The sequence below is a fragment of the Mytilus californianus genome, unplaced genomic scaffold, assembly GCF_021869535.1.
Source record: "Mytilus californianus isolate M0D057914Y unplaced genomic scaffold, xbMytCali1.0.p SCAF_4, whole genome shotgun sequence".
Lineage (NCBI taxonomy): Eukaryota > Metazoa > Mollusca > Bivalvia > Mytilida > Mytilidae > Mytilus > Mytilus californianus.
In genome coordinates this window covers 12488253-12515570 of record NW_026262690.1, presented here as the reverse complement: position 1 = coordinate 12515570, position 27318 = coordinate 12488253, and the positions used below count along the sequence as shown (strand labels likewise).

Genomic DNA, 27318 nt, shown 5'->3' with positions numbered 1-27318 from the left:
CTCGGTTCTATGAAAGTTTACCCTGAGTTTTCTATCTGTTACATGCCAAGAAATCCTCGCTAAAAATTCCGGTCGACCTCCTACGGCATCTATTAGTAGTTAAAGATTTGATTTCATTCAATAAATTAATTTATGACCCGCGTATACGTCTCACTTAAAACACAGCCATATACCAAATGGTCAAAATTAATCATCCATGTAATTTGCTCTATGGGATGTTTGCAAAATTTCAACGGAGGCAATTTCTTGGCATGCGTGCGGGTGTATATTTGTATATAGCGCATTAGCCCACAGGATTTTTCAGTATACGAATATGGCCCGGATAGAAAACAAAGAAATATTTATGCCAACGTTAAAAACGTTAATAGTGTAATACAAATAGACAGGAAATACGAAAAAAGAATTGAAAAACATTGATAAACAAAATTTGAATCTGTTAACCGAGACCCTGGCATTAGCCATGCTACTATGTAGGATCATCTGCCACAACAAATAGTATCATGCAGTACAGTACAGGGATTCAAGAGTATGATCTCAGAATCCGCTCTCATCCCCATTTTCTATCCCTAACTATTTTGTTATCAAATGTATATAGTTTTATCTAAATGAATTTTTCAAATGTACATACATTATTTTGATTTTTTGATTTTGTTTCTTTTTAATTTTCTTGCTACAATGTAAATTATAAAATTTTATAATCGACGCCCGGCGAATAATCTTCAATAATTGAAGGATCGCTAGAAACTTAAAGAAGAAGAAGAAGAGGATGCGCCGATATAGAACGGCGATTCATACCTGTAGAAAGGAGATCAAAGAAAGAATTGATTAACGAAAGAAGAGGAATATGGTGCTCCTAAGAAGGGAGGCTCATAGAAAGCTTTGATATATGCGCATGCGTGAATTTTTGGTAGCCATTTTTTTCCATCTTACACGCTGCAAAAGAAAATAAAAAAATAGGTAAATATTGCTATGTCTCTGTTCACACTTAAACACTTTGCCTTCAGTTGAAAACTTTATCATTTCAGCAATCTGTAGATAACATAGCATAAATAAAGACAAGTATGTGCAGCTTTACGAAGGCAGACGGAAGTTATTTTGGTGGAGAAAAAAAGAATACTTGAAAACCCCAAATGACCAAGTCAGATAAGTTATCAGTAACTCATGACTGAGAAAACATTTCAGTTAATACGGTAGTCGGCGGTTGTGTGAAGAGCTATATTTTTATTACGTTTTAACTGATTCATCGATCTGTTTGGCTTGTGGATGTTGTTTTCTGTACGTTTGTGTCGCCTAGCGGTTGATTGACGAACTAAAATTGCTTTTCAGAATATTGTGTGGGTTCGTGGTCTAGTGGTTAAAACCGATGGCTACAATGCTGCAGGTCCCGAGTATGATTCTGACTCGGGGCACTGGAAATTTCTGTACATCAGAAGAAGTTAAAACTAGAAAGAGTCCTTAAAGCCAAAACACCTTATCGCTATTCCTGGCTGACCCGAGAATCTGTCCCGCTTGAACTATTGACATCATACAACAATCACTTTTCCATTATGGCGTCAGATATTTTGTATTATGACGTCAAAATTTTACGGGAACCTGTGTGATGTCCAGTAATGGCGGACAAATAGCGATAAGGTGTATAAAGGCCTTGGTTGGTGAAAGTTGCCCCTGACTTTGACCTGGAGATCAATCTGCTGATATCTCTTCAGTTTGTCTGTTCCCGCCGAGCAGCCCAGTGGTTCTTTCGAGTACTTCAGCTTCCTCCACCATTATGTTATAATAGACTCTGCCCGGTGTCCTAGCACTCCCTTTGTGTTGGGGTGGGGATTGTCCTTGTAAATATTGTAAATACGTTAGTCACACATCTCCATTAATCCTGATTGTTCGTGTACACGGATTCTACTGAACCCTTGCAGCTGTTAAGGTGTGCTCCGAAAACGGAGGGATCTACGTAGAAACATACTTTGCAAAGATTAACGATAAAATTGTGTTTATTTCAGTTCGGTATCCGGTCGTTCCGGCCCCAAACCGATCCGGCCCCAAGTCAATCCGGCCCAAAGTCGATCCGGCCCAAGTCGATCCGGCCCACGTCGATCCGGCCCCACGTCGATCCGGCCCCATAATAAATGATAAGGAATAAACTATATAGACATTTAATCAGTATAAATGGGAATTGTAAAAAGTATCAATGATGGATGACAACAGGTGAGTAAAGTATGAATATATTGGAGTACCAGTAAGATGAAAGATTTAAAATTTTTAAATGGTTGTGATTGTGTCTGTTTGTATAGCAGCTTCAGCATAATAATATTAAGGTATTTTCCTTGATAACTTTGAATGTCATGGCGATTTTTTAATTATTTAAATCACACTTAGAAGAGATAAATAAATATTTACAATCCAATGAAACCTGTAAAGTTTAACTCATTATAATGACTTGTTTAATCAAATCATTAGTCTATAATAATTGGTTTGTTTATTCAACTATTGTCTGATGATTGTGAACTAAGGTAATGCAACTTGTAATCACTTAATTCAATCAAATCCTGATTGATTAAAGTTACGCAATCAACAAGGCCTTTATAGTTTGATCTTTTGTTTGGTGTTATGTCTTATAATAATTATTTGCCGGTATTTTTTTTTCAGGTAACATCAGAGGCTTCTATAACACTTTTCTTTTTTTTTGTAATATCGAATGTAGTCAATACATTTTTTTTAAAGTTGACAATATTTTGAATAGTTGTGTGTAGATAAAATAAAAACAAGTTATATGAGTATCCATTATTCTTTATTGCAAGATAATAAATAAACAATTACACTGAATGCACATTTTCAGAAAGGATTCGGCAAATCAAACAACGTTTCTCAATTTGAGAAATTTTAAGAACAAAGATTGTATGTATCAGCTTCGAGATCGTCTAGTACCATTGTGTATGTAACTATTTGTTATTACACAGGATGAAAGACTTGTAAAGATCACATTCAGTTGAAAGAAAATGCTAATTACTGCTGATTAATGTTGATGTCTTTTGATTGTCCTAAATTCTGTTATATACGTTTTTAATATAATTATACCCAATAATTTTGAAAACTTGTAATGAAAACATAATCAACCTAGTTGTTTTATACTCATGTAAAGACAATATGTCAAAGGCTTTTTTTTTTACCGTACTGCAGTACACATTTTACATTATAATAAAATTCTATAACATTTATGAATTACAATTAATATATATCTTTATTTTTATTCCTTATAAATATATTTTTATTGGGGCCGGATCGACTTTAAATATGGGCCGGATCGACGTTGGGCCGGATCGACGTGGGCCGGATCGACTTGGGCCGGATCAACGTGGGGCCGGATCGACATGAAAGCTTTCAGTTCAAATAAACAACTGATATACACATTTGTCATCAGTGTCAGGATGTTTATTATATGTGAATCCCAGCCTTATCCCTTTTGGGATTTCAAGTCAGAGCAATCTCTGAATCCCTTTTCAAGTCTATATTTGATAGAATTTTTACAAACTACCTCACCTCAAACTGGCACCTTTTACACCTGAAGCAGGATTGATTAGATGCACATATTTGCCCTTAAGAATCCGTTAAAATTTTGAAAGTACCTTTAAAAGGCCACTTATGTTTAAGCAAGTATGGTATTTGACTTTACAGCTCTTTTCATAATGGTAGCAAGACAAAGGTTTGTTTGGCTTGCTTTGTTTGTATCAATGTTTGCTCAAGCATTGTCATTAAGATTGACATCTGAACACAATATAAAAAGGTGGATTTAAGGTAGCACAATACAAAGATTTTTTCACCCCCAATCAGACAACTTTAAACTGATGTAATTTCTTTCATCCAGCTTTAAATTTTATAAATGAGGTACCAAAAGAAAGAAGAAAGATTAATCTTTCAAATGGTGAAAATGTCAATTTGACATAATTATTACATAGTTATTATGTAATTAGTTGCTATATTGAGATGTCCACACTTGGATGAAAATAGCTTCTTTGTTATTCATAGCATCCCAAAATATTTTATAGATTCTTGTAAAACACTGTTTGACCTCCAAAAGGGTGTCTCAGATTTTTCCTATTGTATTTCATTCTCTCATGAACCTTAATGAAGTTTGCAACCTATATTCATAAGAGATCACTAAATTTGATTGGGTATAAAATTTGTTCTATTGATGTTTTTGGAAATCTGAGACACCCTTTTGAAGATAACTGGTCAAGGAACAACGTGTGAAAGTCAGAAATATAGGGGCACCCATCTAGGAGGTAAATTCATTTAAAACTACATTTTCATGACAAAAATGAATGTGTCTCAATTGAATAAATAAGGATTTTCCTACTTGTACCCCATTAACTTCAATATAATTCACACATGTACCATTGGGATATTTCAGGATTGGCCTTCAATCATAAATCAATTAGGTTTTGACCAGTAAGAAAGCATTCAATTTCAGCAATTCTAAATATAAAGAGAAAATGCACACCCTATGCATCAAAAACCAGATCTGGCGGGAGATGTTATATCATTATTGACCTTGTAAGTCAGTTGCTACTGATATGGTCAAAACTCCACCAACCATGATAAATCTTTACTACTAATGGTCTCAGAAGTTTAATTACACATTGCATTTACTTTTTTCAATATGGATTTTATTCATTTAGTACATAACATATTTTGTTTTTTGATTGTTACAAAAAGTAAGTTATGCATGTGTACACAAAATGATCAGTTGGTCAGTTTAGGGGATCCTTATGGGGGATTTTTAGAATTGTAATTGTATACAAGGACAATATGGTGTTTTACACAAAGTAGATTTTGTTCAATTTTGCAGTTTGAAAATGAAATACTTAATTTGTATTTTTTTTAAAAAGAATTCACATCTAAACATTCTCCCCCAAGAAATTCCAGTACATTAATTGTTATAAAATTACATTTGTTTAATTTCTGTACATTTATATTTTGATTCCCTCTATATCTTCAAATTGTTACTTTGTTTTTTTTCTCCTGGCAGCTCCATTAATGAAATGTATTATTATTTGGAATTCATTTTCTTCATTTTTCCATTAATCCCTAATCCACCTCTTTTTCGTAACTGTGATTTGTATTGCTGGTCAGTGGTCATAAAGCTATCAAATGATTCTATTGATTAACCTCAAAGTACTGCCCACATGTTCTTATCTTGTATCAGTCAGACACGTGCATTTGTTTATAAAACTAATTATCATCAAAACTCATTAACAGTTCAAGATATGTAAATGAATTTTTCTTCTGTGGTTTTGGAATATTAAGAAGTAACAAAAACAGCTTAAAATGAAATTTTGATAAAATTTAGTTGCTTTTGTATTGTGCTACCTTAAACTTGTATACATTATATATAAATTTGATTGGACATTATCAAATAATCAAATTTACCTATACACAGGTTTAACTCCGCCTACTTATATTGTTTGCAGATGTCAATCTTAATTACAAGGCTTGAGCAAACATTTATACAAACAAAGCAAGCAAGCTAAACAATCCTTTGTCTTGCTAGCATTATGAAAAGAGCTGTAATACAAAAAGGGTCATTGTGGTTCAATCTTTCAATGTACGGTAGTTTGTCAAATCATTGGACACTGGTTTCCTGTTTTACAATTTGTTATTGTGGTCAGAAATCACAACTTTTGAACCAGTTAAAGTAATTTGAATGACTGATTATGTTAGTAGTTGGCGAGTGTGAAGGCACTTTGAAAACAGCTGCAATAAGTTGAAGGACTTGAACATTGATAGGGACAAGAATAATCGTGTGTTCATGATTTACTGACCGACCACATAGTTTGGCTTTGACCATCATGTTTTTGTGAGGCTTTCTTCCAAAACCTTTCGGCATCGACTCATTTGTTGTAACAGTAACTATTTAATTGAAATTCTTGACAGAATTAACAAATACCATGTTCATTGACAAAATGCAACTGGCGATTTATTTATTATTATACTGGAACCTGACTACATTAAGACACATTTTTTTCCCCATATTGAATCAATATTTCTCCAGGATTTTCAAAAAATATATTAATATTCTGACCTGCAGACCCGATTATCTAATGTTTCCCACCATAATATGATATATTATAACAAATAAGATAATAATTTCCAAGAAAATGAAGGACCAGCAAAAGTTTGCCTTCTGTTCAGTCCTTGGTCTGACAGAAAAAAAAATGAAATTGCATCTCTGCCACATTGAGGGTTTATCAGGGCCATAGTTAAAAGACTTGCATCGACCCTTCTGCAACTATTATATGCAAAACAATCAACTTCACATTATAAAAGGAATAGCACATATTATACATATATATAAATTGTGTGCAATATGTATGTGTTATATAAATAAGTCTAAATTGAAAACAATGTTCAAACCTATGATTGCGTTGGATGAAAACTGCAATTTTTATACGTGTGCATGTAAAACAAATTTCTTGGTAGAGTGGTCTAAATACAGCACAAACAACATTTTCCAAAAGACCAAAAAAGTGAAAAGTATATTTTAACAAATCACATTTGACTAACAGTGGAACATCTGTCAGATGTTATTAAACCCTGCTGACTGCCATTGACGATTGCCAAATAAATTGATCACGAGATGTAACATGGATCTTAATTATTAATTTAGTACCAATTAGAAAACAATAAACTTGCGGAGAAGATGGTATACCGCAAACATGAGGTGCAAAAATTTGTACACCATATCCGGATTTCGACAATATATGTCTCTTCAGTGATGTTAGGGATCGAAATGGTATTTGGAAGGCCATATAATTTATCTCAATTTAGGATAGACTCTTGAATTTTAAAGAGTCGAAATAGGATGAACGGATCATATAAACCTGAAGGAAAACATGTAGGACTCTAAAGTGCAATGGGGACGCTAAAGTGCGATGGTCACACTAAAGTGCGATGGTCTGCGCTAAAGTGTGATGCCTCCATACGCTTAAGTCCAATGGTCCATGAAAGTATAGACGTAAGAAACTTAGTTGGATTATGATGTTAACAGTTGTTTATACAAACCAAAAATGCACATGCTGGAAGATAAATTAAAATATTTGATTAACTACTTTTAAACCAAATGTCCATGACATTATTTCTAACCTAACTGTGCTTTGTCCGCTGAAGTAAATGTTATTTTTTTTTCGGGTGCTGGAAGAAGGACTTGACAATGTGTCCTGCAGTCGACCATTTTACTATATAGATACAAAATAGTATACGCATAGGTATCCTGTATCCTGCTTCTATTGGAAGCGAACGGACACATTTGATTAAATCATTGTTTACTTTGCGGTCCCTGTTAAAATATTGTCGATTTTTTTGAAAAGTAACATTGGTGAAATAAAGGTACATGTTTTCAATCGTAAATTATAACAGTTTGTACATTGTAGGAAAATATAACATGTATTTGTACTCGCTACGAAAAAGGAGGAAGCTCGAGGCGAACTTCGCCTTTCTCTCGCATTTACATTAAAGCTTGTACAAAAAAATGTTCCTTATATTCCGACAATGAACGAATTTTGTATTTGTAATTTACAATGACGACTGTAAGGGGAGGTGTTCAGATTATTGATAGACTGAGTGAATGGCAAGCTACACCAATTATCCAAATATTTAATACGCCCGAATTGTTAAAAAAATTTATAGTATTTTGTGACATCTAAATGACTTTTTGGCAATTATTACCTGGTCGGTCTTCTAAATTTAGAAACAATCATGTAAGCCTGCCGGTAAATTATAAAGTTGTCACACGTGTTATACCTGAGCATACTAGCTTTTGAAAAAAAAACTATTTTTTAACATCCATGTACTTTAACATTTTAAGCCCTCGAACCTTACCTTATTCGTCCATCGCACTTAAGCGTGATATACCATCGTACTTTAGCAAACAAACAACCATCATACTTTAGCGTAGACAATCGCACTTTAGCGTGACTATCACACTTTTAGAGTACCATCGCATTTTAGAGTCCTATAAATATAATACAAGCCCAAACGAAAAAATATAAACAAGTCTAAATTGAAAACTATGTTCAAACCTATGATTGCGTTGGATAAAAAACGCAATTTTTATACGTGTGCATGTAAAAAAAAAATTCTTGGTAGAGGGGTCTAAATACAGCACAAACAACATTTTCCAAAAGACCAAAAAAGTGAAAAGTATATTTTAACAAAACGCATTTGACTAGTAGGCAATTAAATGAATTTCTTGATGTTTGTTGTTTTAGACCCTGATGCCAATAGATGAACAAGAAAAGGACCGCCCTGGTAAAGTCTTTGTAGGAGGTCTGACACCTGACGTTGCTGAAGAAGATCTAGAAAAAAAGTTCACTGCTTATGGTCGTGTAACAGAAGGTACAAATATCATTATAATATGTTAAACTATAAAAATCACAGTGATCACCTCATATTACACATATGGTACAAACTTCATAAACACCATAACTTTATGTCTCCTACTCACAAGATAAATAAAAAATAGCTCAATAGATGGTGGTGCAAATTCTAAGTAATTGACCTATATTTAGATAAAATATGGTTGAAGCAATTATTGTCAAGTCTGGCCTCAGTAACCAAATAAGACAATGACATATACATATTAACTTGCAAACAAATGAATCTATATCATGTATATTTATAAATATGTATTATGTAAGTTGTTGTCTAATTTCAGATTGAGGCCAAATTTACATGCATGCAACTAATCATTAACCATTTAATATCTGATTCAGTAAGTAGTTCAATTTTTTTCAATACAATTTTATGATAATGATAGGTAATTTTTATTGTGAGAGACAATGATATGACATGTCCTTGAAATGAACAGGATGGAAACAAGGTTGTTCCATTAAGACTAGACTTTCATTCTTTACCTGCAAACCTACTTTGGAAATGTCTAGTTTTATGCATTTTCAAATTCTAGAAATTTTAAAATATTAAAATTAAACCTAAAATAAAGTAATCAATCATAAACATTGTAAATATGTTTTTCAGAAAACAAATTATTTCTATAGCATAACATGTTTTAATGAAACAACCAAAAGAATATTATTGATAATAATTTCTGTAACATAGCTGTATATAATTGCAATATTAACATTGTAGTCATACTAATCAGAGAAAAAGATACCAGTCATTCAAGAGGCTACGGATTTGTAACATTTGAAAACCCACTCGATGCTGAAGATGCAGTGAAAGATTTAGATAAAAAGGTACATATAAAATAAGGAGAAGTGGTACTATTGCCAATGAAACAACTATTTAACAGAGTCCAAATAAAGCAGATTTAAGCAACTATGTCACCGTATGACCTTCAACAATGAGCAAAACCCATATCGTATAGTCGGCTATAAAAGGTCCCAACATGACTAAATGTTTAACAATTCAAAAGTAAATGAAAAAAAACCAGATATGACCGGCAGTAGCTAGGACTACCAATGAATTACAGGCTCCTGGTCTACCAATAACATATAGTATATGGAAGGGTTTAACATGTCTGAATGCTCAACCCTCCCCTAACTTGGAACAGTGCTATAACAGCACAACATAAGAACAAACTGTCAAAATTATAAATAGACAGGTTAAGGTGTATTTGTTCCAAAAAACATATATAACCAACCCTGCCCTCCTGGCAGCCTGGTATGTAGGTCAAATTATTTGAAATAAATATTTTACATAGACTATATGCATGATATAGGGAAACATTCATGACTTAAACATTGCTGAACAAAAAATGTGTTGACTATAACCCTTGCTTGAGCCGGAAATGTCCTTAAAATGTTAAGTTGTGGCAATAAGGGGTAGAAAACAGAATTTTATTTTGTGCAGGTCTTTGGTTAAGATGCAATGAATGACTTCTTTTTAGTCCCCTACCGACAAAGTCAAAGGGGTCTTAAGGTTTGCACTCTGTCTGTCTGTCCATCTGTCAGTCCGGCAAATCAGTTTTCCACACTTTTGTTCTTCGTCCTTGAAGATATTGATTTGATATTTGGTGTATTGCTTTATCATGACAAGTTACAGATCAAGTTCGAATTTTGTTCCGGTCTGATGATTTGGTGCAGGTTTATGGTCCTTGGAATTATAAAATTAACTCAAATTATCAGTTTTCCTCTTTTTTTTCGTCATGCTTGAAAATATTGATTTGATAATTGGTATATAGTTTTATCATGACAAGTTACAGATCAAGTTCGATTTTTTGTTCCTGTCTGATGATTTTGTGTAGAGTTATGGTCCTTGGACATAGAAAATTCACTTAAATAATCAGTTTTCCACACTTTTTTTCATCATGCTTGAAGATATTGACTTGATATTTGTTATAAAGTTAACACCATGACAAGTTATAGATCAAGTTATCATTTTGTTCCAGTACAATGAATTTTTAACCGGTAGGAGACTATGTATTGCCATGCGATACTCTCACAATGCTTGTTTAAATTCAGTTATGAGGCAGTGACAAACTTAGATAGTAAAAAGGTAAAATTAAGTTGTAATACAGTGATAGACTGATCAAAAGGTAAAATGATCTTAAGAATCCATGAAAGACACAGTTAAAAGGTCAGCTTAAATTAAGATATGGTCAAGACAATCAAAAAAGTAAAATTACATTAAAATGTTGTAAAAGACTTAGATAAAAAGGTGAAATTAAGTAAAAAATGTTGTAAAATAGTTACTGCAAATTTAGAAATCATTGTGAGAATTTTATTAATGCGAATAATGTCTGTGTTAGTATCGCAATAATGAGAACTCACATTCACATATCTGATACAAACATTTGTGTGCAGATTTCCCTAAAATCACAATACTGAATCTCAATAATTTCTGAATTTACAGTATATAGCTGTCCAATTTTAACATGCATGGTACCCAAGAAAATCACTTTCTTTCAAAATTTGGAAACCACCTATAGAGGCAAAATCAGAATTTCTTTAACTTTATCAATGTACTTGACACCCACACTGGTAGACCTATTTGGCAAATGACCGCGATTTTTGGATAATCTGCGCGGAACGGAAAATAATTAGAGGTTCATCGTAAATTTGCTGTGTCACAGAAAATTATGCATGTCATCCGGAGATTTACCGTGTCGGCGGGAATTTGCCGTTTGTCCGATAAAACTGGTGTGTATTGAGTCATTGATAGAACCAGTGATGCGTGAGCGACGGTTATTAATAGATCGTTGTATATAGATGTTTACATAATCCATTATACAGTGTCGACGGGAATTAGCCGTTGGTCCGATAAAACTGGTGTGTATTGAGTCGTCAATAGAACTATTGGTGCGTGAGCGACGGTTATTAATAGCTCGTTGTGATATATACAATGTTTACAGTCAGATAAAAAAAACTGTCGTATTACCCTTTTCAGTCGAGATAATAAAGTTACTTAATATTTAAATATCGAATTTGGTTATTGTTCAATAAAGAAAAATCTATTTTAATGTGACCGATGAACAGGATGAATACACGTGGTAACTTTGAAATACACAACTACAAATATTCTCACCTTATAAAATTCTTCTTTATTGTCATGTTTAGAAAAGAAATCAGTTCCTGTACTAATAGTCTTATTACTGTAGATGCCGTAATCCGGCAAGATGTCACATACTGATTTGACACTTGTTTAATAGAAAAATATATGTATATGTCCGAGGCCAGAGATCATTTAAATTTCATTGGCAAATATGAATTTTTACTACGATCTGATTTACCTGTGTGATCCATTAATCTTTATTAATGAAATGCACATTTATACTCCTAGGGGTTGAAGGCATATATAAACAAAACAACATGATTCGATGAGATAATAACAAGTTGCGAATTGTAGTCCGAATGTGTATACTAGTATATAGGAACATTTGGACATTATTTCATATTCATAATTAATTAGTTCATCCGTCATTTGTTTTATTGAATTACTATTCAACTGTGGTTATACAAAAAGAACCGTTTATTGGAACTAAAATACAATGAACCATCTGTTTATTTGATACAGGTGTCAACATTGAATTGAAGCTTTACATTTCTGACGGACAGGGGAAAGTTTTAACCTTAGTTGATATCAGGGGTCAACTGGTATAGCAGTATGTTGGTAATACACCGACCGTCGTTTCATAATATGTATATGTATTTACGCACAATGCAGTCCTTTCAAACTCGATTTCGCTAACTCGTAGGTTGTCTTTTAGACAAATAAGTTCCATTTAAAAGATATGAAAGTTGCGTACATGTATACCTCAATGCACGTCTTGTAAACTAATCTGTTACATTGTGAAAAATAAATAAGTTCTAATTAAAAGATTGGAGGGTTATTTTACATGAATAAAAGTTTTTCTGATCATTATTGTTTTTCAATTATTTTTGAGAGTGCGATCTTAAAACTAAGTTCGTCCCGACATGCATGGAATATTTGCCACTGGAAGTTAAGCAACCAACAATCACTCATCTTAAAATATGCCTGAGAGATAATATTCTTTTAAATTTTAATTGTTAGACAGTTTCTCCGTTTATTATAAAGCACTTTCAGGTGTAATGTTAAAGTGTATATTATATACATTCCGGGATGAGATTAATTTACTATAATTGCCAACAAAAAAAAAAGAAATGATGTTACGTTTCTTTTAATTAAAAATTAGACTGTAACGAATGTAGACCGAACATTTTAAATAATGAAATAATGCACGCCAAAAATATCTGTAATCAACTTGATCTTAAACTTGACTTCGCTCACAAAAGAGAATGTTAAAAATAGCTCAGATCAATTGTGTCGACTGCACGAGATTTTCCAACGGCGGGAAATATCATGTAACTATAAACACAGGTGATGTTACTGACCGATTGTGGAATGTCAATTTAGGGTTAAATTTGATGTGTAATGATTGAAATTATTGTGCGCGATAAAGTTGAGGCTCTAGAAGGTTCATTTCAATTTATAACCGAAAATCTAAAATCAAGTTTTTTTTTCAAATCAACGTTTAAGTTTTGAATCTTGTGGGAGGGAAACTTTATTTTGTTTGTTTTTTAGGGGCAAAGGGGGTTACCATAAAAGTCTATAGGAAAATTAAATAAAACAATTTCGAAGGTCAGAACTTGTAAACTAATGAAAACAATAATATAGCGAATTAGATAACTGTTATTAGATTGCAATAACATGACGGGGTTTTTTTTGTTTCGGGAGTGGGAGTGTGATTACCTTATATACTTGAGATGTTCCATTTTCGGCATTATTTGTTTTAGTTTAACTTGTTCTCGGTGGCGGATCCAGATTTTTTTATATAAGGGGAGGGGGCACTAACTGCTAATATCATTCTTAAGTGATTCCCTATATAATCAACATTTATTTTCCCACAAAAAGGGGGTGGGCACCGTGCCATTCCCCCTATATAGCCGACCGAGCAATGTATAGCCAGTCAAGGTCGTTAAAAACTTCCATATATATGTATAGCCAGTCAAGGTCGTTAAAAACTCACGGTTCTATTAGTTTCATTATATCTTCATCAGCATAACTGTATCGGGAGCATTCGAGTAAGGTAGCACTCCATAGATAGGTGTGTAGTTTCGCATGTATGACACAAGCGCTGCAGTTGGCCTAATGTATTAGAAGGCCAGGATTGGAAGATTATTAAACATTCTGTGGCTCAATTTTAATTTTATTTTCTAACTGTGAAGTGCTACCTAAGCCGTGGCCTGCAGAACCCTACTCATATTTTTAAAGGGTGTTCCAAAAGCACATTAAACCACTTCCAGCATTATACAGGTCGTGAGGTACAATTTGTTGGGGATGAGATTTCAATTGCTGTTCGTTGGGTTAATTTCCTATAACTACGAATTTTCGTTTTTTTTTCATCAGATTTGCCCGAATTGTCTATTCTGTTAACTCCATGTAGACCCTCACACGCAATGTTTTGTCATTTTTTTACCACGAATATTTATATTTGTCAACAAATTAGACAACTTATTTAGTTATTTTTTGTATGTCGAGGATAACTTCAATGTAATTAAAAATCGATCTCTCATCGCTCCCGTTTTCTGATATCTTGTCAAGTTGATTTCCAAATGTTTTTTTTATATTTAAGAATTGAATGCTTCTTTTTGTAACTTCATTTGGGTGTAAAAGCGTTGGCCGAAGTACCTTTTGTATGAAGCGCGGAAGCGCTTCATTCTAAAAATGTGCGCACGGTCAATGCTTTTACACCCCTATGAAGTTACAAAAAGAAGCATCCAATACTTATAATTACATTGTTAATTAGCTAGGATCATGAAAACACGATTTTTATCATTTTTAAAGGCAGTGCTTTAATGCCTTTCTAGTTGCCGTGTTAATCTTTCTTTCCGCGATATCCAACTTATCTACGTGGGGGGTCATTAGGCTCCAAGTAGATCCGGAAAATGTTGATTCTCTCCTCTTCTTATTGTGATATAAAATGTTTTTTGTTTCATTTCATTTACATTGGAAAATAGAGAAACGATCATTGTGTTTTGTTAGTTTTAAAAACTTTTGATATATTTGTATTTTACATTATAAGCAGTCAACCGATTGACAAACTAGAATTATTTGACATGTTTGAATTCCGTGTGGAAAGAGGTCTGGTTAATTTCGAGTGTTATCTGCAAACTAGATGTTTATAAATCATTTCAGTCGTTGATATAATAATTAAAGGTCGACTGAACATGAATTATATTATACAATTTAAAGCGCATTTCTGTTTATGCACGCGAACCCGTCTAACGTTATTGTTATTTTCGCAGTTATATAAAGTAGCAAATTATCGTTCCTGAATAGGTGGCGCCGTGGTAGCCGATCCTGTTCTTCAACTTCCGGTTTCTGCACTGCAACTATTACAGTTGCATTTTTAGTTAACGATTCGCATGCCAAGTACTTGTTGTTGTGTACCTGGATGTCATTTAAGAGGAGGACATGCATTTCCAAATGACTTAAAAAAGAAGGAAAAGTTGGATCAACGCCATGGCCCATACGCAGATTGGACGAGAACACGATGAAATCGTGGAGTCCATCTCAATCAGCTGTTGTTTGCAAGGCAGATTTTACTGAAAAAGACTACGTGCAGGAAACTATTCATGGTAAAACTCTATTTTCTTTTTAAAATATATAGTTATATATGTAATCGCCATGCGAATAAACCAAAGTCTGTTTACAACCGCAATTATCGGTTTAGAATAAAAGGGGGTGGTTACATTGTAATTCAAGACGTCATAATTTTTTGGATTACGATTCAATGTGATCTGTTTGAGATTTTTTGGTGCTTGCTACAATTATAATGATTTCTTACAAGAGGTATATCATACTGAGAATTATTTTAGCAGTAATTATGCTAATGTAGTAACGACAGGAATGCATAAGCTATGCCTCATAGACTTTCTTGAAAAATATCAATGACAATGTTAACAGGAACAAAACATTGACATGCTCTCATCTATATTATAGTTATTTAGGTACAAACAATGTATGTTTGTTGCATACGTCTCTCATTGTTTGTCCTTTGGATTTACATAACATACATTTTGATGTACATTGATTCAGGCTAACATAGTTTTATCCAGATTGTAATGAATAAATCTAGTTAATATTTTGCCAGGTAGTACAAAGTATGCATTGCTAATGGAAGTTCATTTAATTATCAAAAAACTAATGTTTTATAACCTTTTTCAGGGCGCAAACCCACCATACAGAGACTTAAATCTACTGCCATTCCCAGCCTATTTTCCTGGACCAAGCAAGAGACTGAATCGTCCGCAAAAAGAAAAATCAGGGCAGTTTCCTGTGAAAACAAAAGAACTAAACTTGATGAATATTGTAGTAGAAATCTAGAGGAAAGTTTTGATTATAAAGTTGGTTTTCCTGAAGAAGTCATTCATACTGCAGACAGGATTTATGACTGTCCACCACCAACTGCCGAGCTAATGTTGAGCTTCACAGATGGAATTACGCAAACACCATCAATGCCTATATTTTCAGCAGAGAATTTTGAAATGAAGACACGTGACACAGCCATGCATTTTTATACCGGTATTAGAGTTGTATACTAAATTTTTATTTGTTTTCACCACACTTGGTCCAGCAGCACATTGTTTGAGATACATATATTTTCAAATTGATAGGGTGTCATTTGAAAATCAGTTTTTTTATGACTTTGATGAAATTGAGGCATTATACAACCAACTTTGAACTGTCTAGATTCTAGATTGAAACTAGTGTTAAGAATATTGTGTAAACATGGATTGTTTTTATGTCTAAACAGTGGCGTGAGGCTAACACTTGGCCATTAAGTGGTTTAGTCAGGTATTTTTCGCCATCCAACTTCAAATTAAAGTATCCTACAACTTGGATTATTATTGACAGCACAGAATATCCCGTGATAAAACCTAAAGCTCCTAGAGCTCAGGCAACCTTTTCATCATATAAAAACAGAAACACTGAAAATACTTGTATGTTCGACACCTGGTGGTTTAGTCAACTATGTTTCTAATGCATATGTTGGTTGTACCAGTGACTGTGAAATAATTGAAAGATGTAGAATAGTTCAATTATGTGATCCAGGTGACAGTGTGATGGCAGACAAAGGTTTAAATGTGCAAGATTTGTTTGCTCACTTTTTTTCAAAAAAAGAAACAGAATTAGTTCCAAAACTCTTATACGGGATAGAAAAGTCTCCAATTAACACGTGCACATAGAGCTAATTATTGGACTTGGCAAAACATACAAAATTCTAATAAATCCTATGAATGGAACTGAAACAAAACTTTCATCTGAAATAACATTTAGTTGTTTTATGTTGTGTAATTTTAGAACTTGTATTGTGCCAAAGGATGCATAAATAAAAGTGACGCAATGAAGTTTGTTCTGATATAAATATATAAATATTATTTACAATTACATGCACATGTAAATTGTAATGCATATAAAAATAAGGAGATGTGGTATGATATTCAGTGAGTTTATCGAACCAAAGTGCATAAGAAATGGGTTAAGCAGTTACAGGTGTTACTGTTACCGTACAATCTCCAACAACATGAACAATTAGAAAAACTTGTACCGTGTAAAAAATTTCAGAGATCTTACAACTAAGTTTGACTTTGGTGAATTGTTTATATCTGTTGATGTAAATATAAAAAAGAAGATGTGGTATGATTGCAAATGAGACAACTCTCCACAAGAGACCAAATGACACAGAAATTAACAGCTATAGGTCACAGTACGGCCTTCAACAATGAGCAAAGCACATACCGCACAGTGAGCTAAAAAAGGCCCCGAAATGACAATGTAAAACAATTCAAACAAGAAAACTAACGGCCTAATTTATGTACAAAAAATGAACGAATAACAAATATGCAACACATCAACAAACGACAACCACTGAATTACAGGCTCCTGACTTGGGACAGGCACATACATGTACATACAGAATGTGGCGGGGTTAAACATGTTAGCGGGATCCCAACCCACCCCCTAACCTGGGACAGTGGTGTAACAGTACAATATAAGAACGAACTATAAAAATCAGTTGAAAGAGGCTTAACTCATCAGATGGATAAATACAAATACAAGTGGACGTGGCCGGGTAGTTGTACATCCAAACAACAAATAGACACTTAAGTACAGATCTGAGAGTACTCGCATTTACTGACAGCATGTTCAAAGCCACTAACAACTGATAAAAAAATCTTGCATCTAAGACTAAATTATCAATCCGTAAGCTCCCTTTAGAATTTTATAAATTTTAGATTTTACATTTCTGAGTTGTGGGGTTTTATTCATTAAAAAAGGGGGGATTTTCCAGTTTTTGGACAACAACTCAAAAATGTTTTAAGCAGTTCGCATGAAACTTTGGTGAATTATTTATAGCTATTGATGTAATCTCCCTATTGATTTTCATAAATTTCAAATATGACATTGAGAAGAAATTGAACTTTATTTGTTTATAGTCTGGCAACAGATTTATTAAGTATTGCGCAACAGCACAGTGTATTGCACAACAACAAGAAATCTTTTATTGAATATAAATTCAATTCATATAACCGATTTCCAGAGTTCGCGAAAACTTATTTTGACCCGTCGGTCATTATAATATGTCAAATATTTAATTACAATCCAAATTCAGACCTGTATCAAGCTTGAATATTGTGTCCATTTTTGCCCCAACTGTTCAGGGTTGGACCTCTGCAGGTGTATCCAGCTGCGCTCAGCGAATCAGTTTATTTCTTAATTAAGAACTCCTTTTTGTCGAGCCTGCGAATTTTGTCGCAGAAAGCTCGACATAGGGATAGTGATCTGGCGGCAGTGTTAGCTAACTTCTTAAAAGCTTTATATTTTAGAAGGTGGAAGGTCTGGATGCTTCATACTTTGTATATTGATGCCTCATGTTATGAAGTTTCCGTCAGTCACATGTCCAATGTCCTTGACCATGTTGACCTCATTTTCATGGTTCAGTGACTGCTTGAAAAAAAAGTTCAGATTTTTTGTAATGTTAAATTCTCTCTTATTATAAGTAATAGGATAACTATATTTGGTATGTGCGTACCTTGCAAGGTCCTCATGCCCGTCAGACAGTTTTCACTTGACCTCGACCTCATTTCATGGATCAGTGAACAAGTTTAAGTTTTGGTGGTCAAGTCCATATCTCAGATACTATAAGCAATAGGTCTAGTATATTCGGTGTATGGAAGGACTGTCCAACTGGCAGGTGTTATCTGACCTTGACCTCATTTTCATGGTTCAGTGGTTATAGTTAAGTTTTTGTGTTTTGGTCTGTTTTTCTTATACTGTATGCAATAGGTCTATTATATTTGGTGTATGGAATGAGTGTAAGGTGTACATGTCTAGCTGGCAGGTGTCATCTGACCTTGACCTCATTTTCATGGTTCAGTGGTCAAAGTTAAGTTTTTGAGTTTTGGTCTTTTTTCTAATACTATATGCAATAGTTCAACTATATTTGATGTATGGAAATATTTTATGATCTATTTGTCAGTCACATAGGTTTTTTTTTTACTTTGACCTCATTTTCAAGGTTCATTGCTCAGTGTTAAGTTTATGTGTTTTGGTCTGTTTTTCTTAAACTATAAGCAATAGGTCAACTATATTTGTTGTATGGAAGAATTGTTAGCTGTACATGCCTGCCTAGCATGGTTCATCTGACGTTGACCTCATTTTCATGGTTCATTGGTCAATGTTTAGTTTACTTGGTTAATGTTAAGTTTATGTGACAGTTGTAATAAAGCTTTATATTTAGGACTATCAACATAATATCAATGATTAGTAAAGAAGGCGAGACATTTCAGCGTGTGCACTCTTGTTTCATTCATAAATTACTTTATACTTGGAAATATAATTTTGCTTGGAGTTATAGTTTCTAAAAAAAGTATTGTCATTGAAAGAGTTGACATGTTGCAATGTACATTATTCTACATAGTTCTATGGTACCAAATCAAAAGTTTATGTAAAAGAAAGAAGTCAAGGGTTTCCAATCATAGTTAAGTTACATACATTTTTTTTGTACCTGAGGTCGTTGAATATAGATCATTTTATATAAATAAGGAGATGTGTTATGATTGCCAATGAAACAACTATCATCCATACATTGTACTTACCAGTAACAAACCACATTGTTGAATAAAATACAGTTGATAACATTTACTTATTACTAAAAAGAAAATGCCAAACTATTTTAAACAGTATTTGACTATAAACATAGATAAAAAAAGGTACAAACTGGACATAATGCACTAGTTCATAAACAAGTGAGAACAATCGCCTTCATATAGTGCTCAGAATATGACATTCATAAAACTTGTTCAATATCATTAGAGAACTCTAAATCTTAAATACTGAAAGCCACCTCTGATATATAAGTACAATGTACTATGCAAGATAATGATATAACTGGACTAAAAATACACACAACCTGTAATTAACTGCCTTTACAGCGCTTTCGCGCTTTGATTTTATTTAATTTGCCTGTGCACTTTACTGTTGGATCTCGTGTCATCATGAATGATAAATTTCATTGTGTAATGAAGTTGATTAAGGAATAACGCGAGATTTCAGTTAGCCACTCAGAATAACGTATTATAATGAAACATACATCTAATGTAATTATATATTTGTACCACTTATTTTATATTCAGATTATAAAAATAATCCCGAATACAAGTACTCCAAATCCCTGATAGCCCCCCTGAAACACCATACCTATATCAATTTAATTAATTCTTAAGACAACCATTTAACTTCAAAGGGGTGGGTGACTGCTTTTTCCCCCTCATAAAATCATATTCTGATCCCCAATTTGATGAGAGAAAAAAATATTGTGGTTAGGCAGATGACAAAAAAATATTCCGAATTCCAGATTTCCCCATACCGTTTATTTTGAGAAAAAAATTGCTTGGTAACAGTTGGGAATAACGTTGTGTTCCAAATGATTTCTGACTCAGACCAAACCCCCTAACCCCTTGAATTTAAATGTTGCTCCTATACACGTTACTATCATGAATTTTCTATGTTTCATGTATATTTCAGGTCAGGTCCCAGGACATACGCTGTGTTCAAAATTATAAAAACGTATAAAATTTATGATTCGTGTACGTGTAATATGTCTCAAGAAAATGGATTGAATTAAGTACTATAATCATTTTTTTTTATTTGTACAAAAATACACAAAGGCAATGAAAACCGTGTGTGCGCCAAGAACGGTCAATACGTATGACAACTCGGGGGCTGATTTAGGGGGTGGGATGGGGGCAGGCTGTCCAGGTCCCTCCTTATGAAACTACATATTTGGTTAATTCAGACTTTTATTTGCACCTACCCTAATAATTCAGTCGTTATATTCCGCTGATCTACGATTACTTCATTCACAAGTATATAGGAGAAATCGATTACGGGGAGAGACTGAATTTTTCGGGTTTAGTTCAACTCCGACCTTCTTTAGTTTGTACAATACAGCAAGTCTATTTAATCCATTTCTCCGCTGTTTTCGTTATATATAGCACTTTCGTCATACTTAGGCTAGGTCTCAAAGAGTGGGTCATAGATATAAACATATCTAGAAAAAATGCTGTGAAGGTAATATCTTGGATGTGCCAGAGATATGTCTCTGGATGTGCCAACTAATAAACGTGTCAACGCTGTACCATAGGATTTGTATAGTAATATGAAATTTCAGGGTATTGGTGCATGGTCAAGTGGTTAATTAAACTTGGATTATCAATGAGCGAGAATTAATGGCCATTTTAAATTAATCGTAAGATAATGGTGATTGAACTTTTTTATTATTATTAAATAATGAAAGCTTTTTCAGAGGGACGTAAAAGGGGGCGTTCTTGCACGGAAGAACGCGAAATAACATTGCCATTTCACTATGAACGAACAATTAAAAATGTCTTGCACGTTGATCTTTTTACCGATTTCACGAAACACGGTGAATAACGAACCTGTTTTCACAGCTGCACGTGAAATAAAAATGGCAAAACAAGTTGCACGAAAATAACCCTTTACCACCCTCTTTTCAGATATAGGGAGTGACGGACAAAGTTTTAACTCTTAATGAAAGTGTTCTTTAATTCATAAGTAATAAAACATAAAATTAAAGGCATGTTAGGCCCTTCTGTCAAACGGGAAAGATGCGCTTGAAAAATAAGTGGCTGGGTACCAGTCTTCACGATAAACTTTTGAATCCACAAGCCGGAAGCTCAATTTTACGAACATTTAAGTTGGAATCTGTTGGCATGTAGAGAAGAATTTTACAAGCCCCAAAACAATTCTGTACGCCATGGCTGTAGGACTCGTGGTTAAGCTCGAAGACTGGGGTACGAATTAATTTTAATAGTAGTTCACCATGCAAGAAGATCGAATGTATAAATACAATATAGTTTTAAATATAGTGTGGCAGAAGCGGATTTAGAAGGGGCAGGTCCCCCCTTTTCTGGAAAAAAAAAATTGGTTGATTATGTAGGGAATCACTGAAGCATGACTAGAGCGAGCCCCCTTTTAGGCAGCCAATGCATATGAAAATTTCTGGATCCGCCACTGGTGTGCTAGCTAATAAATGATATATTTTTTACTACTTTTATTTTTTTTAATCCTTGGTCCGTCTATGTGAAATAATCTAAGCTTCATCAGGTACTCACGCGGAGAAATAAAATATTGAAGTGATTTGAGTACCGATAAATTAAATGTCTCCTTGGTAGCTGGTATCCCTTGAGGGATTAATAAATTGAACTCAGGCCATAAAAAAGAATATGTTTGTTTGCCCTAACCCTACCTATCCAGAAAATAGCTGCTACTCAAAATCTTTTATTGCCCTGATTTGAAAAGTTTTTTTTAAATCAGATAGTCCTGTATACTAAAACATATCTGATACTTCAACTTCTCTTTGCCGAAAAAAGAAAGAAAATGCCTGCCTACCTACCTACCCACTGTCTCTACCTTTGGGTAGGGTTTGGGCAAACTAAAATATTTTTTTAGTGTGGCCTCATGTGTGTCGGAATAGGTATAATAAATATATTTCATTTTACAGTATTTTACAGTTTTTATGATTATTAATCAACTTATGGTACGGTAATAACTTTTATTTTTGTTTTTTTTTTATTTTTCTTTTGTGTCAATTTCAATTTGTCCTCGTTCTGTGAACAAAATAACACGGCTACACATTTTAAAAGACAAAACACAATTATAATTCGATCAACACTTTGACTTATTATACTAACTTAGCATAAAAAAACCCAGATAAACGAGTTGCATGCTCCTTAAAATCATTTCAGATATTCTATAGAATTTTTAATTCACCAGTAAATCAGAAAATTATGTCCATCTTCAACATTTCTTTTTTCATTTGATGTGTGTTATATCATTTTAAATATCTTACAATGCACATAAAAAAGACTAGGTTTTTGCTATGTCCAATATTACGTGCGATGATGCGTAGCTGCATGGTAGATACTACATGAATTACATCATTTTGATTATCTTTGAAGTCACTCACACGTGGCGGTGTACACATAACACACAATATATGACTTTAAATACCTGGGGCAATTTATACTTCCGTTTATTGTCCCTTTAACTAGCCAGTGTATCTGTGTATAATGTATTTACCGACCGTGCAAGGACTGTAGGTTGAAATAAACAATTAATTTCCCCATAGGCGACAATGATAGCCTTTTTCGAGATACAGACTTTAGAAAGTTGATTTTTTAAACGAAACCTTGCTAGAATTAAAGAAAAGTTATTAGGACAGTATTTTTTGGTCCAAAAAATATAGGTTCGCGTTGCTTTTCTTAGCGTAATTTGTACTTATCTCCCATGCCTATCAATTTTGCACATAAAAATACGTGTCTCATCCTAGCGTTTAAAAGACATCTCAGTTCCGTTAGGGCCAAGGAAAATAATTTATTTGGCCTTTGGTATAATGCAGAATGCACGAAGTCTCTAATAACAAAAAATAACGGGCGCACATATCAACCAATCAGGATTAGCTATACTCTTAATTCTGAATACCATGTTATGCTCATAAAATGGCTGCGCCCATAAAATCTAATGGTGTATTGTAACCTATACGGTATTTAATACTTTCTAGAATCATGCAATTCATAGTTCGTTAGATGCACAAATATATATGCCACACAAAAATCATCTTCAAAACGTTCTGGCATTACTCTCTGAATTTTCACAATTTTTTATCAGAGGTGACCCCAGTCAAAAAATGTGAAAAAAAAATTTCTGATTTTTTGAGTAAATGCGGGTACTGCTAAAAAGGGCCTGAAGATAATGTCCACTTTCTCCAATGATTCTTTATATGTCATCAAGTACTGATTATATTGATACCAAAACCGATCCAATATGTAACTACTACGGTGAATTTTGAACAACAGTTTTAAATGAAACCATTTCCGTATAAAAGTACATTTTTGAAACAGACTATAGCATTTCAAAATATGAAAAATGTGTAAATATTTGTGTTTAAACATCGAAAACTATTCGTTAACTACAAAATGTCATGCCTATTCTAATTTTTATAGTCTGCCATTCGAGTGAACATTTCAATGTTCAATGGGGGTCATTTCTGTACATTTTCACTGAATTTGGTAATTTCGATAACAGCATTTGGATCGAGATTGTCATGTTTAAAAATCGATTTGTATATCCAAACTCTAGACGTGTACGTGCTTTTTCAAACAAATCAGCAGAAGTTCAGAAAACGACATATTCTCTCCACAGTAAGTCAAAAGTCGAACCCACCCTTGTTTCTAAGGTAAAACGCAATACAAATATGAAACAGACTATAGCTTAAAAACTAGTTAATCAATAATTCATTTGTCACCAAAAAATACGGTTTCACATCAAATATCAAGTAAAATTACTGTTTTTGACACTTTTTGAGCACTATGATAAAGAAATGTCGACGCTGTATAGGTTGAAATAAACAATTAATTTCCCCATAGGCGACAATGATAGCCTTTTTCGAGATACAGACTTTAGAAAGTTGATTTTTTAAACGAAACCTTGCTAGAATTAAAGAAAAGTTATTAGGACAGTATTTTTTGGTCCAAAAAATATAGGTTCGCGTTGCTTTTCTTAGCGTAATTTGTACTTATCTCCCATGCCTATCAATTTTGCACATAAAAATACGTGTCTCATCCTAGCGTTTAAAAGACATCTCAGTTCCGTTAGGGCTAAGGAAAATAATTTATTTGGCCTTTGGTATAATGCAGAATGCACGAAGTCTCTAATAACAAAAAATAACGGGCGCACATATCAACCAATCAGGATTAGCTATACTCTTAATTCTGAATACCATGTTATGCTCATAAAATGGCTGCGCCCATAAAATCTAATGGTGTATTGTAACCTATACGGTATTTAATACTTTCTAGAATCATGCAATTCATAGTTCGTTAGATGCACAAATATATATGCCACACAAAAATCATCTTCAAAACGTTCTGGCATTACTCTCTGAATTTTCACAATTTTTTATCAGAGGTGACCCCAGTCAAAAAATGTGAAAAAAAAATTTCTGATTTTTTGAGTAAATGCGGGTACTGCTAAAAAGGGCCTGAAGATAATGTCCACTTTCTCCAATGATTCTTTATATGTCATCAAGTACTGATTATATTGATACCAAAACCGATCCAATATGTAACTACTACGGTGAATTTTGAACAACAGTTTTAAATGAAACCATTTCCGTATAAAAGTACATTTTTGAAACAGACTATAGCATTTCAAAATATGAAAAATGTGTAAATATTTGTGTTTAAACATCGAAAACTATTCGTTAACTACAAAATGTCATGCCTATTCTAATTTTTATAGTCTGCCATTCGAGTGAACATTTCAATGTTCAATGGGGGTCATTTCTGTACATTTTCACTGAATTTGGTAATTTCGATAACAGCATTTGGATCGAGATTGTCATGTTTAAAAATCGATTTGTATATCCAAACTCTAGACGTGTACATGCTTTTTCAAACAAATCAGCAGAAGTTCAGAAAACGACATATTCTCTCCACAGTAAGTCAAAAGTCGAACCCACCCTTGTTTCTAAGGTAAAACGCAATACAAATATGAAACAGACTATAGCTTAAAAACTAGTTAATCAATAATTCATTTGTCACCAAAAAATACGGTTTCACATCAAATATCAAGTAAAATTACTGTTTTTGACACTTTTTGAGCACTATGATAAAGAAATGTCGACGCTGTATAGGTTGAAATAAACAATTAATTTCCCCATAGGCGACAATGATAGCCTTTTTCGAGATACAGACTTTAGAAAGTTGATTTTTTAAACGAAACCTTGCTAGAATTAAAGAAAAGTTATTAGGACAGTATTTTTTGGTCCAAAAAATATAGGTTCGCGTTGCTTTTCTTAGCGTAATTTGTACTTATCTCCCATGCCTATCAATTTTGCACATAAAAATACGTGTCTCATCCTAGCGTTTAAAAGACATCTCAGTTCCGTTAGGGCTAAGGAAAATAATTTATTTGGCCTTTGGTATAATGCAGAATGCACGAAGTCTCTAATAACAAAAAATAACGGGCGCACATATCAACCAATCAGGATTAGCTATACTCTTAATTCTGAATACCATGTTATGCTCATAAAATGGCTGCGCCCATAAAATCTAATGGTGTATTGTAACCTGTATAGCCAGTCAAGGTCGTTGAAACCTCCATTTGTTATGATGTATCTCTGGCTCCATTGATGGACTCCCATAATATAGTCGAGTGCGGATCCCGGATTTTGAAAAAAATGTTGGAGATCGAAAAGACAACATTAGAAATGGGACTAATGTATGAAGTTTATATTATGCATATACCATTGAAGCAGCCTCGATGATAAATTGTCATCTAAGACGGTATAAATTAAAATTCTGTATGACATGTCACGAAGAGGAGTTGAGATATATGCGACATATTTTATTAAATGTCCTCACAAAGGTGGTCTATTTCACATGTTTTCGGACATTAAATCTATTTCTTGTGTGACAGTTTGCTGACTGTTAATGTTCATCATAACCTTTTCGCAAATAGGGCCGTATTTACACTACAAATTTCACTCTGAGTACAGACAAACCTGTGCATCTTGAAAAGTTTTAGAGTATTGGGTGGGGGTGGGGGGGAGGGGGGGGGGGGGGGGGGGGGAGGGGTAGGACCTTTATCGGGACTCCGGGATCGGGTGCTTTTAAGCTCGGGATTTCGGGATTGATCCTTTCGGGATCCGGGAATTCTTTTTTCGAATTTCGGGATGTCGGGATTTACATTTTTTTAAATTCGGGACCTCGGGATTCCATGTTTTTAAGCCCGGGATTTCGGGATCAGGACCCCTCCTACCCCCTCAGTATGGCAGGACCTAGATAAATAAAATTTAAATGCATTTTAAGTTTCAGAATATTGAAAACTTTACTAGATTTTGCTATTCATTTTTTTCGTTCCTGCAGAAGGTGCCAAAATAAACTAAGGTGGAGAGAATCGGAGACGTTAAGGGCTTGAATAATTCGAGTTAGGTCATTACATGGTCCGAGGACACAGTTATCGTTCTTTGGTTTTTGTTTACCTAAAGTCGTGGTGTGAACAGTGTGTAACTAGCATTTTTTTTTTATAATACACTTTCCCAATTTATTTCGTGATATCTAATGCATGAAATTTTATGTAAGTGGATGAAATTACATATTAAAAAAAATTGGGTGCTGAATCTTTATGTTAAGTAGTGATTTGGTCCAGTTAAAAAAGGTCAAATATTAGTACGTCTGAAGCTGTCTAACTGAATTT

General features: G+C 33.7%; 2 protein-coding genes across 12 annotated transcripts in view; both read left to right on the top strand.

The window, feature by feature from the left end:
• The first annotated feature begins 829 nt into the window (after positions 1-829).
• LOC127737479 (RNA-binding motif protein, X chromosome-like) overlaps positions 830-27318 on the top strand; it is a 57361-nt gene continuing 30872 nt past the window's right edge. For 10 of the 11 annotated variants that reach the window (XR_007999565.1, XR_007999564.1, XM_052248208.1 and 7 more), the window contains exons 1-3: positions 830-957; positions 8262-8388; positions 9139-9245. Coding sequence is in view for 8 of the 11 variants with exons in the window: in XM_052248208.1 (XP_052104168.1) it covers positions 8268-8388; positions 9139-9245 (228 nt within the window). In the remaining 3 variants the exon portion in view is untranslated. Of the gene's footprint in view, positions 958-8261; positions 8389-8707; positions 8765-9138; positions 9246-27318 lie in introns of those variants that run through there. The other variant, XM_052248209.1, reaches the window with a different exon arrangement.
• LOC127737481 (uncharacterized) lies at positions 14904-16883 on the top strand. Its single transcript, XM_052248215.1, has 2 exons — positions 14904-15110; positions 15700-16883. The coding sequence occupies exons 1-2, from the start codon at positions 15026-15028 to the stop codon at positions 16074-16076; spliced, it is 462 nt and encodes a 153-aa protein (XP_052104175.1). The 5' UTR covers positions 14904-15025; the 3' UTR covers positions 16077-16883.